The sequence below is a fragment of the Emydura macquarii genome, unplaced genomic scaffold, assembly GCF_026122565.2.
Source record: "Emydura macquarii macquarii isolate MOO-44397 ecotype Brisbane River unplaced genomic scaffold, CSIRO-AGI_Emac_v2 contig_2680, whole genome shotgun sequence".
Taxonomy (NCBI): Eukaryota; Metazoa; Chordata; order Testudines; family Chelidae; genus Emydura; species Emydura macquarii.
The window spans coordinates 1-14,865 of NW_027132817.1; the positions used below are offsets into that span (position 1 = coordinate 1).

At 40.3% G+C, this 14,865-nt stretch overlaps 1 protein-coding gene and 1 long non-coding RNA gene across 3 annotated transcripts in view; one reads left to right on the plus strand and one right to left on the minus strand.

The window, feature by feature from the left end:
* Positions 1-207: 207 nt before the first annotated feature.
* On the minus strand, positions 208-12,649 carry LOC137164590 (glutathione S-transferase-like). 2 transcript variants are annotated; one of them, XM_067565447.1, is made up of 7 exons: positions 12,534-12,649; positions 9,521-9,627; positions 8,374-8,425; positions 7,558-7,690; positions 6,483-6,624; positions 3,969-4,100; positions 208-1,471 (listed from the first exon to the last, which is right to left on the minus strand). In XM_067565447.1, the coding sequence occupies exons 2-7, from the start codon at positions 9,605-9,607 to the stop codon at positions 1,340-1,342; spliced, it is 678 nt and encodes a 225-aa protein (XP_067421548.1). In that variant the 5' UTR covers positions 9,608-9,627; positions 12,534-12,649; the 3' UTR covers positions 208-1,339. The 2 variants fall into 2 exon arrangements, with proteins under 2 accessions (XP_067421548.1, XP_067421546.1); XM_067565445.1 differs by lacking the exon at positions 12,534-12,649 and adding an exon at positions 11,474-11,497.
* Positions 12,650-13,857: 1,208 nt separating this feature from the next.
* The window catches only part of LOC137164594 (uncharacterized), a 43,018-nt gene continuing 42,010 nt past the window's right edge, over positions 13,858-14,865 (plus strand). The window contains exon 1 of the long non-coding RNA XR_010923135.1: positions 13,858-14,017. This is a non-coding gene — a long non-coding RNA (uncharacterized lncRNA). The remainder of the gene's footprint in view (positions 14,018-14,865) is intronic.

The following is a 14,865-nucleotide window of genomic DNA, read 5'->3' on the forward strand; positions in this document are numbered from 1 at the left end:
TGTGAAATTAGTTGTTACTGTTGATTAGAAACTTTCGGTGGGTACGTGAATTCTGGTTAATACACACTTGCTGCCGCAGAATTCCTTTGATCCTCCTCCTTTCTTTATGCTGGAAGCCAACTAGTTTCTAAAATGGGAAATACCATGCAGGGCCACCCTCTCCAAATAAGTTTGTTTTACTAAAATCTAACAAGGACTCTCAAATGATTGTCAAGGGAATTTTTATTGCCCTGAACTTGTTCTACTTCAAATGTGTGGTACTAATTTTTTACTAAATAACTTTGAAAGAGGATTAGGTGTTGCAGATATTCACTGTTTGGATCAAAGGCATTTATTGAATTGTCTTGCTAATATTTCTGTAGTGTAGCTTGTTTCACGTTATTTCATTTTTGAACTGTAGAAAGGCATCCATTATTTTTCAGTTGAATTTACTGAACATCAGTGTGAAGAAGAAGAAGAATTCTACATCTCCGGCCAGAGTCCTAGTACCTGACACAATCAAGCGCCTCTTTTCTCAAATGGAAACTTAGATGGAGAACTGCTGAACTTTCATCAATAAAAGCCCCATTAGCTGCTTGAAATGTGCATGTCTGAGTGTTGCAGCAATAGAATAGGTACTGAAGAGGCTCACTTAAAAAAGATAGCATGTGGAACACATCCATAAAGCAATAACTGCAGAGGGAAAGGTAATTAAAAACTGCTGGCCTGAACCATCACCTCATACCTGAATACACGTGAGCTTCAGGAAGATTAATATTCTATGATTCTATCATACAGAGAGTGGGAAGGTACCTCCGGAGGTCATCTAGTCCAGGCCCCTGCTCAAAGCAGGACTAACCTCAAACGTGTCTCCTGCCCATTATGCCAATATCTACCTGTTCTGCCTGGCTTTTTCTGAAATTATATGCTGTGACTCGCAGTTTGTAGTGTTCTAAGACTTCCCTGTACTGTGTGGTGTTACCTAATGGTTCATGAGGACACGTTCAGCTACCAGAAAGAGACAGGGTAGGGAGCCCTGAGCTGTGTAATCAAAGTCTAGCACTCTTTAAATAAAGTGCACTCAGACAACAAGAGTAATTAGATTTTTTTTTAATTTTATTCTCTTAAAGCTAATGTTTTAATGTCACTCCTTTTGCTCTGTGCAGCCTATAATTCAATTAACCACTTCAGGTGCTAGTGCAGTTATGTGGATATACTGAGGACATTTTTGCATTCATAGTTTCTAGCTTGTGTTAATTGATTTTGTTGCTCTAATTTTCACACTTTGAATTAACTGCACTTTGCAGTTTTATCAGCTAATGCACAGCCACAGTAATACAGCTGCCATGATTTTAAGCCATTATTCATTGCCAATGTTGAAAATGCTCATCACTTTTGGAAGTACTTTTTCATCTAGCGGTGGTTTCCTCTGGCTGCCAGGCTGCAGGAATTTCTTAATTGTAGGGATCTTGCTGATCCTTGCTTTAAAAGCCTGAAATGAGAAACGGTCCAACATTTAATAGGAAAGAAGTAACAGAGCAAAAGATACTTGGATATATGTTAATCATGTTTTTAAAAGGGACCCTGAGGCCTGACCCTGCAATGAATTGTATGTGAGTTGGGCAACAAAGCCCCATTGACTCTCTGCATGTGTCAGGCACTGTCCATCTGGGACTTGTAGAATCATGGCCTTCAGAGCCGGTTGAAATTTTCTGAAGAACTTTTTCACTGAAAATTGGGCTTTTAACAGCAACTCCAATTGTCCTGGAAAAATTTCATTGTCATCAAATGTTTCATTTTCAAATTGTGAGGAAATAATCCACTTTGGCTTACTTAGTGTAACTTTTTCCCCTCCACTTTGGGAAAAGGGTAGACCCAAAATTCTCTTCTCCCTGCCACCCCAAATGCACCCTGACATAAACGAACTTTGTCTCCACCATTTTCTAGTACAGCTTTTTATAAAAGGAATAAATGGGATTTTCCCCGACCAAAAACACAACCAATTTTGTATAGATGTGCATGTGAGTGTTGCAGCAGCAGAACGGGTATAGAAACTTCTCATTGAACATATTTTATTTTTTTAAAGAAAATTCCTAACAAAATGCAAATGTCATTTTAAAAAAAGGTTTTGCAAACATTTGTCAGCCAGCTCCAGTGGCCCCAGATAGGTAACCCTAATATAAATGTTTTAATATATTTTAAAATCAAATTCAATTTTTTGTTGGCATATAGACCCACCATTGTTGCGTTTGCAGCCTAAATATGGCAACTTTAGAAAGAAATCTGATGAGGTTCAACAAAGAGAAGTGCAGGGTCCTCCACTTAGGACGGAAGAATCCCATGCACAACTACAGACTGGGGACCAATGATCTAGGCAGCAGTTCTGCAGAAAAGGACCTGGGGGTTACAGTGGATAAGAAGCTGGATATGAGTCAGCAGTATGCCCTGGTTGCCAAGAAGGCTAATAGCATATTGGGCTGTATTAGTAGGAGCATTGCTAGCAGATTGAGGGAAGTGATTATTTCCCTCTATTCGGCATTGGTGAGACAGCATTTGGAGTATTCTGTCCAGTTTTGGACCCCCACTACAAAAAGGATGTGGACAAGTTGGAGAGAGTCCAGCGGAGGGCAACAAAAATGATTAGGGGGCTGGAGCACAAGACTTATGAGGAGAGGCTGAGGGAACTAGGTTTGTTTAGTCTGCAAAAGAGAAGAATGAGGGGGGATTTGATAGCAGCCTTTAACTACCTGAAAGGGGTGTCCCAGGGAGGATGGAGGTAGGCTGTTCTCAGTGGTAGTAGATGACAGAACAAGAAGCAATGGTCTCAAGTTGCAGAGGGGGAGGTCTAGGTTGGACATTAGGAAAAAGTTTTTCACTAGGGGGGTGGTGAAGCATTGGAATGGGTTACCTAGGGAGGTGGTAGAATCTCCATCTTTAGAGGTTTTTAAGCCGGCTTGACAAAGCCCTGGCTGGGATGATTTAGCTGAGGTTAGTCCTGCTTTGAGCAGGGGGTTGGACTAGATGACCTCCTGAGGTCCCTTCCAACTCTAAGATCCTATGATTCTAATTTTGCATGGAGGGAGCAGCCGCTGCAGTTGGAAAAGGAAAGTTGTGGGAGGAAGTGCAGTGGAAGTACTAGGACCTTTTAATCTGAACTGCTCCTGAGCACCATGTTAGAAGAATGTTGGTCCTGGAGGACTGAGAATACAAGGAAACACACAGTAATTTGTAAGCACTCATTGGGATATCTAGCCCTGCAGGTATCTCAGGCCCATTTAAGGAACTCTCTGATACTGTTTGCATCCATCAAAGGAGAATTACCATATTTCTCGTTTTCTGTTCTATTCCGATTCTAAGAGAACCAGCTGAGAGATGGTTATGATATTACAAGCCACCAAGTTCAGATCTGATTGTGAATCTAATTTTTCTCTATTATTTGAGGGGATTCATAACCAGTGTTGCTGTCAAATGGGGGCTTTGGAACGTAGAGATAGGTCCAAGCTGTGACGTTTGGATCCAGATCCAATTTTTTCCAGAGATCACAGGGGTTCCGATCTGCTCTTTTAGTTCAGGCTCATTTCTCTTTGCAAGACAAAGCATTGGACATTGGTATGCTCTGGGCTGGATTTTGCTCTTGTTTACACCAATATAAATCAAGAGTGGCTCCACAGACATTCATGTAGCTACTCTGGTGTAAAAGTGGTATAAAGGAGGGCAAAATCAGGCATCTTTATCACATGTTTAAATCATCCAGCCAAATTCATCCCTGATGTGACTCCATTAGTTTAAGGGATTAATCTGACCCCGTATTCTTATACTACATAACATGATTTGTTCATTAGAGTTTTTAACTTAGGCAATATCTGAAACCATTGTACATGTTTAAGAATCAGATTGTCAGAGGATGTAAAGCAACATAGCTCAATTGACTTCAGTGAAGATCTGTCCCTACATGTTTCATTTCCTGCTAGAGCTGTTAATTCTTGTACCTGTAAGAGAGGGAATTTGGAGAGTATATCAGACTTGCACTCTTCTGCCATTAGAATAGTTTCAAGCAGCTGTACATCTGCCCTGCTGAATCGGTTGCCAACAAGAAAATCCTGTCCATGGTCCTTCAAAGCCTACAGGACAGGAGACAATGAATTTATGGATATAAATTAGACGTTCTGTGCTCTGGATAAATAACGTTAAACCCAATCCGTCATTTTCAAAGCACATGTAGATCTTGTAAGAGTTAGCCTTGAAAGGAAGCAATATAAAAATAGAGGCTTGTTTGTGTCATGATGGTTAGATTGGGAGGGGGGCATTTAACATATGGGTTAACATCAATATGTCAAAATCATAATAATTCATGTGAGATATGCCATGTCAGGAACTGTTAGAAAGGTTATAATGTGCTAAGTCAGATGATACTTATGTTCATGTGTAATATGTGAAATGGAAGTTATAGATGTATTTGAGATATCTGTATTTCAAATTGTGCTGCCTGGGCAACACCCCAGATAGGATGGCAGCAGGACAATAGCCTGCTTAATGGCCCATTAAGACACTCACAGATGCAAGGGGCCCAGGAAGAAACTAAAGGCATACCTGAAGAGTTACCAGGATTGGCCCATGTGACTCTGGACTCCATTTTAGTTCTTGTAATATTCCACAAGAGCGCATGGCCAAGGCCAGAGGGCATATAAGGCCAAGCCACAGAATCCATTTAGTCTTTGTTCCTGTTCAGCTGCAGACACACACCTACCTCTGGATCTATTCATTTTGCAACTGAACCGAAGGACTAAGACCCATCCAGGTACTGGATGTATACTAGAGGAACTGTACAAGCCTGCAACTCCACAATTCTTCCAGAGACTTGATGTATATGGACTTACAATCATCTGTATGTATTTGCTTTGCTTTGACCCTTTAACATTTCTCTTACAATTTCTTTCTTTCTGTTTACAATAAACCTTCAGTTTTATTTATTAAAAGGATTGGCTGGCAGTGTGATATTTTGGGTAAGATCCAAACTTATATTGATCTGGTGCTGTGGCTGACCCTTTGGGGTCAGAGGGAACCTTTTTAGTAAAGAGCATAGAGTTTAAATAACTGGTCTCTTTACTGGACCCAGTGGCTAATTGGGAGCCAGAAACTGAAGTGCAGTAAAGGGGGCTGTGTGTATTTGTATACTGGCTTCTGTGGGGATTAAGAAGCGCAGTTTTGGCTGGTTGGGAAGTCTGGCTTCAGTGCCACCCACAAGTGCTGGGAGAATCTGCTCCCTTTTTACAGCCTGCCCTGACCTTGGCATTTTCAGGTGGCTACCCTGGGCACAGGACAGGTCACAGTTTGAACAGACAGAAAACTCAATTTCACCATTGTGTTAGCCTCATTCAAAATAACAGAGCTTTGGGTGTGACAGGAAGGTTTGGTCTCCTTCACAGTAGGAGTTTTTTAATCTAGCTTTTCTGATCACAGCTGCAATAGGTTGGGCATGGGGATTTACTAGTCCCTTTTCATGTTCTCCACCTCAATACAAGAGTGACCAGGCTTAGAAACCATTTAAAATAAAGAAGTGACCTTAAGTAATTCCAGCTAATAATTTTACTGCCAGTGTGGACAACGCATAATCCTAAAAAAATCCAAACAAACATTTTATAGGTCAGGTGGGAAAGCCCATTATTTTAATAGTTGCTATAATTATGAATAATACTGTAATGTATATAGTTCCATAGGTGCACGCAGGTGCCAACTGAACATTGATCTTAAATGTTTGCACAAGGCAGTTTCCAAACACTATCAATAGGGCAGTCTAGATAAGGCACATCTGACGCCGCCGCCTGAAGCTCTATGCAACACGATAGTTATTCCAAATAACTATAGGGGGTTCGCAAGAAACTTAGAGCATCCCAGCCACTACAACTTTCTCAGTCCAATGAACAGTAGAATATCTTGGACCCCCTTCACCTATTTCTGCGCACAGTGTCCTTTTCTCTTGCTCCCCAGTTAGAGGTGAGAGGTGAGTATAGTGTTGGAAGCTTCACACAGTTATCTAATGCCAGTTTGTTCTTGAAGCCCAATTAGTGCTTGGCTCCCCACACTGGGTGTGCTACAGGCAGAACTGTAATGCACTTTATATAGCACATACATTGTACAGATGGTGCAATGGACTAAGAATTCTTCAGGAAGAAACCTAGCACAGAAGAGATGCTGACATAACATTGGCATCTAACAAAGTCCCTCTTAAAGGAGCTTACTAAAAACATGTCACTGGAAGTTTGGGGTACAAAAATGATCCTGGCTCTTGTGCAGCTCTGCCCTTATTTCTTCTCACCTTTGAGGCTAAGAAAATCCCATCAAGGTCATAAATGTATATTTGCCTTAACTAGTTCTTCCAGGGGCACTCCAAATATATCTGTTCTCCTGCAATACTAAATGTGCATTTACTAGCATACATCCAGGATATATTATCAAGTGCCCAATCCTCCAATGGCTGTAAATTGTGCTTTTCTGCCACATACCTTTTCATATACTGGGAAGTACCTGGTTGTGACCTTCTCAGTGATTGAGACAAGATTCTTCTCCTTTGCCTCCGGTGGCTGGAGAGGATGGTGCATGATAATTTCATTCAGATCCATTGTTGCTTCCACATACATATCAATCCTGAAAGGCAAAGTGCGTTCACATTGATTAGTGCAACTGGTATTCATGTAGATTCCTGCAACAAAATGACTCCGGGGTCAGGAGACTAAATGCCAGAAGGCTTACCACTGACCAATTTGTATTTGCCCAGTCAAAAAAAATCAATATATGTCGGACATCACCTCCTTTCAGAGATGATTGGAATCAGCGGTATTAAAGATAGGGCCAATATTTTTATACTTTGGTTCTAAAAGTTAAGCAGAGTATCTAAGTCACTCAAATGTCTATTTAGGCACCTAAGTGAAATCAATGAGAGGGCAAGACCTAATATTAGTGACACACAATATTATCAATTAAGAATTAAGTTGGTACATCACTTTAGCTATAAGTGATATGTATTCAGAACCACTACCTCATCATACAATAATACAATTTATTTGCCCTTGCTAATTAATCTGAAGAGTTTGGGGACACATAGGTGCTCGACAGAGAAATCTCCCTTTCTGCTAAATGTGCAATTCATGGGGACAAAAGGCAAGGATTCCCTTGGCTCTTAGCCTCCGAGAACTGTATGCTGCTTGCTTGCACCTGTGGGAGACAAGTAATGAGGTTATGTAAACCAGCAGTCTTCCTGGAAATGGAAAGCGACATCAGTAGAAATACTGACCTCTGCAGCTGGAGTACATGTGTTATCTGACTGAGTTTTGAAGACTGCAATGACCTCTGATGAGCTAATCAAGATGAACTCAAAAGTACTTTTTTGCATATCTATATTCTAATCTAGTTAGTTAACATTGTTCCAGACCTTAGTATTGTTGACCATGATTGGAGGTAAACCGAAATGTGCTGACTCATCACATAATTTATCAGGAATCAGGATTTTTTTTTTCTTGTACCGCACATAGAATAATTATTTTTTATTGCTATCAGAAAAAGGTAGTGATGTTACAGTACAGTGCTCTCTCCTTCAGGTCCTTCCCATAGAGGTTGTATTTCTCTGCTATGTAGTTGAGAATGGCTCTGGTCTGCACCATCTTCATCCCATCGATTTCCACCATGGGCACTTGTTCAAACAGCAGATATCCAGCTTTTAAAAGAAAGGTGAGAAGTATGACTCAAATTACAGTTATTTTCCCTAAACTATTATAATTAAAGTGGAGTTGAGAAAAGCTCAAACTTGCTATTTTCTTTATTTTGAAGGTCTTATATCTTATACTGTGAAATGAAGGAAGTTTAAACTAAAATGTGAATGCCATTTCTTGTGGAAAAGAGTAAACATACTAATAGCTTGGATTATAACAATAAACTTCTTAGAATTGCTTCAAATCCAATAAAGTCTCCAAAATAAAACCTTTACCAGTGTTTCTAAGAAAGGAACAAATCCTGTGCTGTGTAGTTTACTCAGGTAAAATCCCCACTGACGTCAATAAGGGAGGACTGAAGGATTTGGCCCAGAATAAGAAAATTTTTATCATGCTTCATATGAACGTTCTAAAATAATAATTTTATACAATATCTTTAATCTGACCATCTCAAAACACATTATCAAGCAATTTATAAAGTAACATATGTTACGGTTATAAAAATGGTGTAAGAGTGGAGGTTGGAGTGCATTGAATGAAACAAAATGGTCTTACTGCAATGTGCAATTATGATTCATCACGTTCACTATCCAGTCCAGATTTTCTTTTTAAAAGACAATTACATTTCAGAAATTCCACATTAGGATCCACAAACGGTTCTAATAAAAAATGAATTGAAGAAACTCACCCTGCCGTAACTTTAAAAGATCTTCCCTCGTTTCAAAGAATTGTTCTTCGAACTGGAAAACAAATGGGTTAAAAAAAACCAACCAGTTTCATTGTTACTGCGTGTCTTAGATTAGGGATCACATGAGGCAATATTGATTAATGGATAATTTGCTTATAGGATTTTTCACTTAAAAAGCAGTTGACTTTGAAATATTCTGTATTTAGATACAATCATGTCTCTCTCATGTTCTCCCTTTACTCTTAATTCAAATGCCTTTTGGGTAGGAGCCTTTGTTAGATCATAGCTAGCTCTGCCCCAGGTGTGTCAGGTGACCAGAGGGCAAAAGAAACTTTCTTCTGTGCAAGAGGCAGCCACAATGTTCTTGCACAACGAATGGGGTGGCTAGCTCGCTGTGGTGGGGTGAAGGCAGAGCCAAGCATGGAGAAGGAGGGAAAGCACACACAGTAGCTGTTGGGCTGTTCTGTGAATTTTTTGCCACAACTCATGGGTGGGGAGGGAAGAGAAGGGCTTGTGCAGCAGCAGGAATCCCACAGAAACTTCCTGGCTGACTGCCAACTAGCATGTCAGAGCAGCCATATACCCATCTGATGTGGCTTCCAGAATTAACATTAAAGCAGTTAGTTTTACAAGACACTCATTATTAGTATTGTCTATTTGTATTGGGTAGGGCATGGGGCCCCAGCCCCTCTATGACAGACATGATATGGTTGCCATCTTGGCCAATATCAGGCACTGAAATGGGGACTTCCAGAGTTATAAGCACGAGTCTCTATGGCTTGAGGTACAAAGCCAGGCTCTACAGGTGAAGCTGTGAAAGACTCACATCCTCTGTGGACCAGGAACGGGTGGGAGGGCATATAAAACACTGACCATAATGGTTATCAGCGAAGATAGAACCCAGGCCCTACTATTTGACCTAATGGAGCAGCTCCACTAACTGTAAGTATGGATTGGCGCCAGGGAAAGCCACTAAAGGGAGATACGATCACACACATTTCACAGTCAGCATGTAAAATTATGGCTGTCACTTGTGTATGTGCAGTGAGTTCCGAATTAATGACTTCCAGTTGGTCACATTTGCAACATGTCATTTTCACCAGATTATGCATTGCCAACTTGGTTTCTTTATATAATAGAAAAGGACCTCGACTCCAGCTGCTGCCAACAGCCACCGTATCGTTTCCATTCGGCCTCTTCCATTGAAATAGTACAGTTTGGGTTTCCCAGCCATGCTTCCAAGGGTCTGGTTTCCTGTTAAATTAAATAAAGGAAAAGATTTCAAAGAATCAACATGAGAGAGCTCAGTATCTGTGACTCAGGAAGCCAGCACTGCATTCTCAAGTCTTCCTGCTCATTGTGTTTAATCAATTTGCGTTTCTCAAGCACCTGTCACTATAGTGTCTAGATAACTAGGGCTCCTACTTGCTACAATTATACAAACAACAAATAATGCTGGATGCTGGCTATATTAAAAAAAAACCCAAACCAAAACACTGAGGACCATCCAGGAATAGTAGGTTTTCTCATAATGCTGGAACTCACCTCTCTCAGTGCTGGAGCAAAAGGCTCAGAAAGGCATGCACTGATGGAGGGATTTGTAGCTAAATACTAGACCCACAGACTTAGAAAAGCATCCACTAATATTGTGGGAAGGGGGTTTCAACATCATGAATGCTGGAATAAATAAAATCTCAGGTTATGGAACCCTTCCTTCTTTTTTCTCCTGTTCCCTTCCCTCTGTTGGTTTTACCCTTCACCTACCCCTAAAGGGAAGCTGGCTGGCTCCCTGCTCTGCTACCGCTCCTGTTGCCTCATGGAGAAAAAGTCACTGAAATGGACTGAAATGCCATGAGATCAACTGCTTTTTGTGAGATTTTTGCTATTTGGGGCCAATAACAGGAATGTAGCTAGTCTTGTAAGATTTTGTCCAACCCAAATCAAAAGTGAATAAGGGCTCTCCAAAGAGCACTAGATTCAGTTTTATTCATTCTCTAACAGCTGTGAAGAGTTCTGCTAAAAGATCCTAATCATACAAAATACCTGTGTAATGAGCTGAATGTGAAAGCTGTTGCTTTAAAATCAACAAAAGGAAGAGACTAAAACTCTGAAGTTCAAATTAATTATGAAGTGTGAAATATTTGTCCCAGGAGATTGGACTAAAGATCAAACCAAGTAAGTTAGGCAATAAGTACTAGAAGCTGTTGCAATGCTGGACTCTGGGACGGCACCTATACACTCTTTTTGCAAACTATAATATCCACCAATAGAGAGGATTTACCATAGATTGAGGGGCAAGGAAGGTGACTCCAAAGAATATAAATATAAGCATTAAAGGCCTATTGGAGAAGCTGGTCTGAAAGTGTCATTGTGGAACTTGCTTGACCTTCCATCTTCCTTTAGTTCCTAATCTGAAGGGACAAGTTATTGTTTTATTAATCAGTTAGAGAGAGTTGCTACTGTTCAGCACCTTTGATAATCTGGCCATCATTTCAAAGAACAAATGAAGTATTACCCAGGGTGTGTGAAAGCCTACTTTTTTATGAATTTGCCACCGATGGTGATAGTTACCTGTAATTCATTCAAACAGCTGCTCTCAAACTGCAGTCTGTGATTACAGGAATGGATGCTAATTCTCCTTCTTGTTTCCAGCTGCTAATCTATGTGATACAAATGCTAAATACACATGGAATACCTTTCTAGGATTACTTTTCCATGCAAGCAATTGCTGTCTTTGCACCAGGGATGTTATGCAATTACAAATGGGACGTGTGTGTGGGTGTGTTAGATAAATGTAGTGTGCTTTGGAATATCGCCACATGTCAGAGACTGATCTGACTAAATTAAGGTACAGAGTCCATTTGCAGAACCCCCTCCCTCACAAAATGCTTTTTTTCTAACCAGAAAGCTGTGGGGTGTGGTGTATGCTCTGGCAAGCAAACCTTCAGCTATTCAACAAGCTAGACTGTGGCCTGTTTATAACTAAAGGAATGTAGACGCTAAAGACTCAGAAGAGGCTGTCCTTAGATTTTCTCTAGCAGCCAGTTTGTTGTAGTAGCAGGAGAAAAAAAAAGTCTAAAGCAAAATGATATCTTCCTACCTTCTGCATTCAGTGCAAAGGTCTTTTTCACCAGCCCCAGCTGCCTCCTGTTTCTGGTGTTATGGTATTTGTCATGGAGGAGCTCAGTTCTCTTTTGTTTGATCATTTTAGATTGTCTCTTTACTTCCTCTGCTCTGTCAGCCAAGCAGAGTCCAATAAAAACACTTTCTCCATTCCAAGCTTGCATTCCAATTATTGCTGCCTCTCTCCCTTGCTCCTTCCCCTCCCTCATCTTGTGCTCCCAAACTGTATCCAGTCTAGTCTCTCTTTTCGGAAAAATGTCCCATCACTGAAGAAGTAATTGATTTAATTTGCAGCAAGGGAGAGTTAGGTTAAAGTTAGAAAGCTTTTCCCGAATATCTAAGGATAATTAAGCACTGGATCAGGTTACCGAGGGAGATTGAGGAATCCCTGTTCTTGGAGGATTTAAGAACAGGTTAGCCAAACATCTCTCAGGGATGGTCTAAGAATATTTAATCCTGCCTCATGGCAGGGTGGACGATGGACTAGATGGCCTCTTGAGGTCACGTCTCGCCCTACATTTCTATGTTTCTATCGTTGTTAATACCTTTTCAGGTTACACCAGCAGGACCAACAGTGGCAGCACTTGTGTAGCATTTTTAGTACTCTATCATCTCACTCTGCACAGAGCAGGTCTACCTGATTCAGTGGAAAAAATGTTGGCAATACCAAGTGCATGCTAGATCTTCCACAGTAGCTAACGCCGTGGCAACAATGGAGCTGGAATGGCATTAGCAACTGTGGGAACAAATGCCGGGTGTTCATTTTGCCCTCAGAAATGACATGTCTTGATCTTCCCAGAGCTCATTATTTTTTTCCTTTCTCCTCTTAACATGTCTGACCTATGGATTCCCCTTTTCTCCCTGTGCCACAGCAAACAGTTGATCAACACCTGAACTGCTTTGATGCACATTGATCTTAGTATCAGAAAGTTAGCATAACAATTCTATTAATATTTAATCCATTAGACTCATTCACTGAAGTTACTTTTAAACAGTTTGGTCAATTCCCTGTACATTTCTAAAAAATCAGTACTAACCTTTTGTAACTCCTGATCCAGTCCACACGCTTCTTGAATAAGAAATCGTGCCTTCAAAGTTATAAGGTTTTGTAGCTCCACCTACTCGGAGGTGAGTCCAGTTTTGTCCTATAGGTAAGGGATATGCCTAATGCACTGTTAAACAAATGAAATCAGTTGGCTCTGGCTCCTCTCTGACTAGTCACCTGCATCAGAACCTTCCTGATGCACACTTGGCAAATCCACAAACCTAAAGGTTCACAAAAAATTTCATGATGGATTGGGACAGCTGTTTGTGGAAAACTTCACTCACCATGTTTTCACCATTACCCCGTGGGTGGGAGGCAGCCTCACCTGTCTAGCAGTTAGGGCCCACGGTGACAGTTACACCCAATGGTTAGTCTTTGACAGCAGCCCTGCCTAGTGGGCACAGTTCTTGGGAGGTGGGTAGGGGAACATGAGCCCTCCCACTCCACTGGGATCTGACCCAGGGTTCTGTGAGGCTGGTTTGGCTTCGCTCACACTGTGATGCCTTACATTAGCCTCAAATCAGCTTCCTTGGTTAACTTACTCTCCTCTGCATCCCAGCCAGTTGCCAGTCATTCCCTGGGGAGTGCTGCCTTCTGGACTCCCTGCTTGGTCCCAGTCTCTGGGGGCTATGACTCCCCCTGTTCCCTAGCTTGGTGCGGAATCCAGCCACTTGGTATGTGGGGACAGAAATGGAAAAAGGTGGCTCTAGCAAAATTAAAAATGAACCAGGGGCCACCACATTGTAACCATCACCATATGATAAAAGCCAGGTTCCGGTAAAACTTAAATCGAGACCTAGACTGGTGCCTGTCAGAATGGGAGAAGTAAGTGCAAAAGAGGGAAAAGTAGCAAACAATACTTTCACTGGATTGGTAAATCAGATAAAGGAGAAACTGGAACAGTTCACAGAGCACATTAGAAGACAGGAGCTGCGACTTGATTGCAGGGGACTAGATAGAAAGAATTTCAAAGTGAAAAACTAAGAGTAGGGAATCTAACATCTAAAATTAATGCATTAACACATGGAGTTGCCCAGAAACAGTTAACTACTGCAGGCAAAAGCAACAGATGCTGGGAGAACAAATTAAAGTTTTACAGAAGCAGGTAAGAACCTGCACTCTCCTCTCAGAGCCAGGATAAAAACCAGGGGTGCTGGTTCCCGACTGCTTTAACCCACCCCAACTCCTCGTTCAGAGCTAAAACCTTCTTTCTTACATATTTTTACATACCAGTTAGGTTTTCCTTTATATCACCTCTGTTTGCTAAAATCTCTGTTGCTGCCTGTACTTTTAGATACCTTGATAGAGTTAATCTCTCTCTTGGCTCAAGTCTTCCTCCCTTCCGAGATTGCTCTTCCCCCACGCTCCCACCTCTCTTCAATTGTGCTCGCTCTTTAAGTTAAAAGATGTAGTTATTATAGAAACCACCGTTCCTAAAAAGATGAAGCAACTGAAAACTGAACAGAACAAAAACAGGTAAAAAACTTTACATCCAGAGAGTTAGGAATGTTTCCAGGCAATACCAGGCAACTCTCTGGAAGATATTGTTGCAAAGCAACAGAAATTCAGACTACTTCTAACCGTAACCACTTACTAATATAAAACATGGACATTCCTTAGTCAATATAAAAAAGTTTTAAAATAAAGTAAATGCCTTAAATTACTAAATTAACACAACAAATTTAGAAATAACTTGATATGACTTTTTATCGATTCTTATTAATTTTTTTAAATAAAAAGGTAATAACTTGCTTATTTAAATGTTTAATTCTTTGGTTTACCTGTCTATTTTCTAAAATGCATTGCCTTAATAATTTTAGCTCTTAATATCTTATCTTGTATAGTTATAAATATAGCTGGCACCATTTGTTTTTAATTGTAAATTTGTCCTGTATGTCATGTAGGTTGTCCTGTGTTCTGTGCTGTGTGTCACGTAATTTTTTTTTTTATTGGAACAAAAGTCAATTTTAGACTTTTTTAAAAAATATAAATGGTACCACACTATTTTAATGTTAGGATTGGGGGTGTAACCATCATAATATCAATTTTTCTGCAAACTTCAAAAAGGCCTCACTTATAAATATATGTACATATATATTTTTGCCTCAACAAATAATGCAATTGCAAACAAAAATTTTTTTTTTTTTAATTATTAATCACAACTTTTTATTCAAAGGAAAAAATGTAAGGGGAAATCTCAACAGTACTGTAAAGGTAATATTAGCAAATATCAGTTTCTTGTTTGGGTGTTTATAAACTTGTTTGCACCTTTATTAAATATTGAAATATAGTTATAAGAATGTTATAGCAAACATGGTAAAATG

Coding starts and splice junctions, on each gene's coding strand:
- LOC137164590 (XM_067565447.1), bottom strand. CDS start 9,607: ATGGCTGGGAAACCCAAACTGTACTATTTCAATGGAAGAGGCCGAATG. Junction 8,426..9,520: donor TGGCAGCAGCTGGAGTCGAG/GTCCTTTTCTAT, acceptor TTTGTTTTCCAG/TTCGAAGAACAATTCTTTGA. Junction 4,101..6,482: donor ACTTCCCAGTATATGAAAAG/GTATGTGGCAGA, acceptor CCTGTCCTGTAG/GCTTTGAAGGACCATGGACA.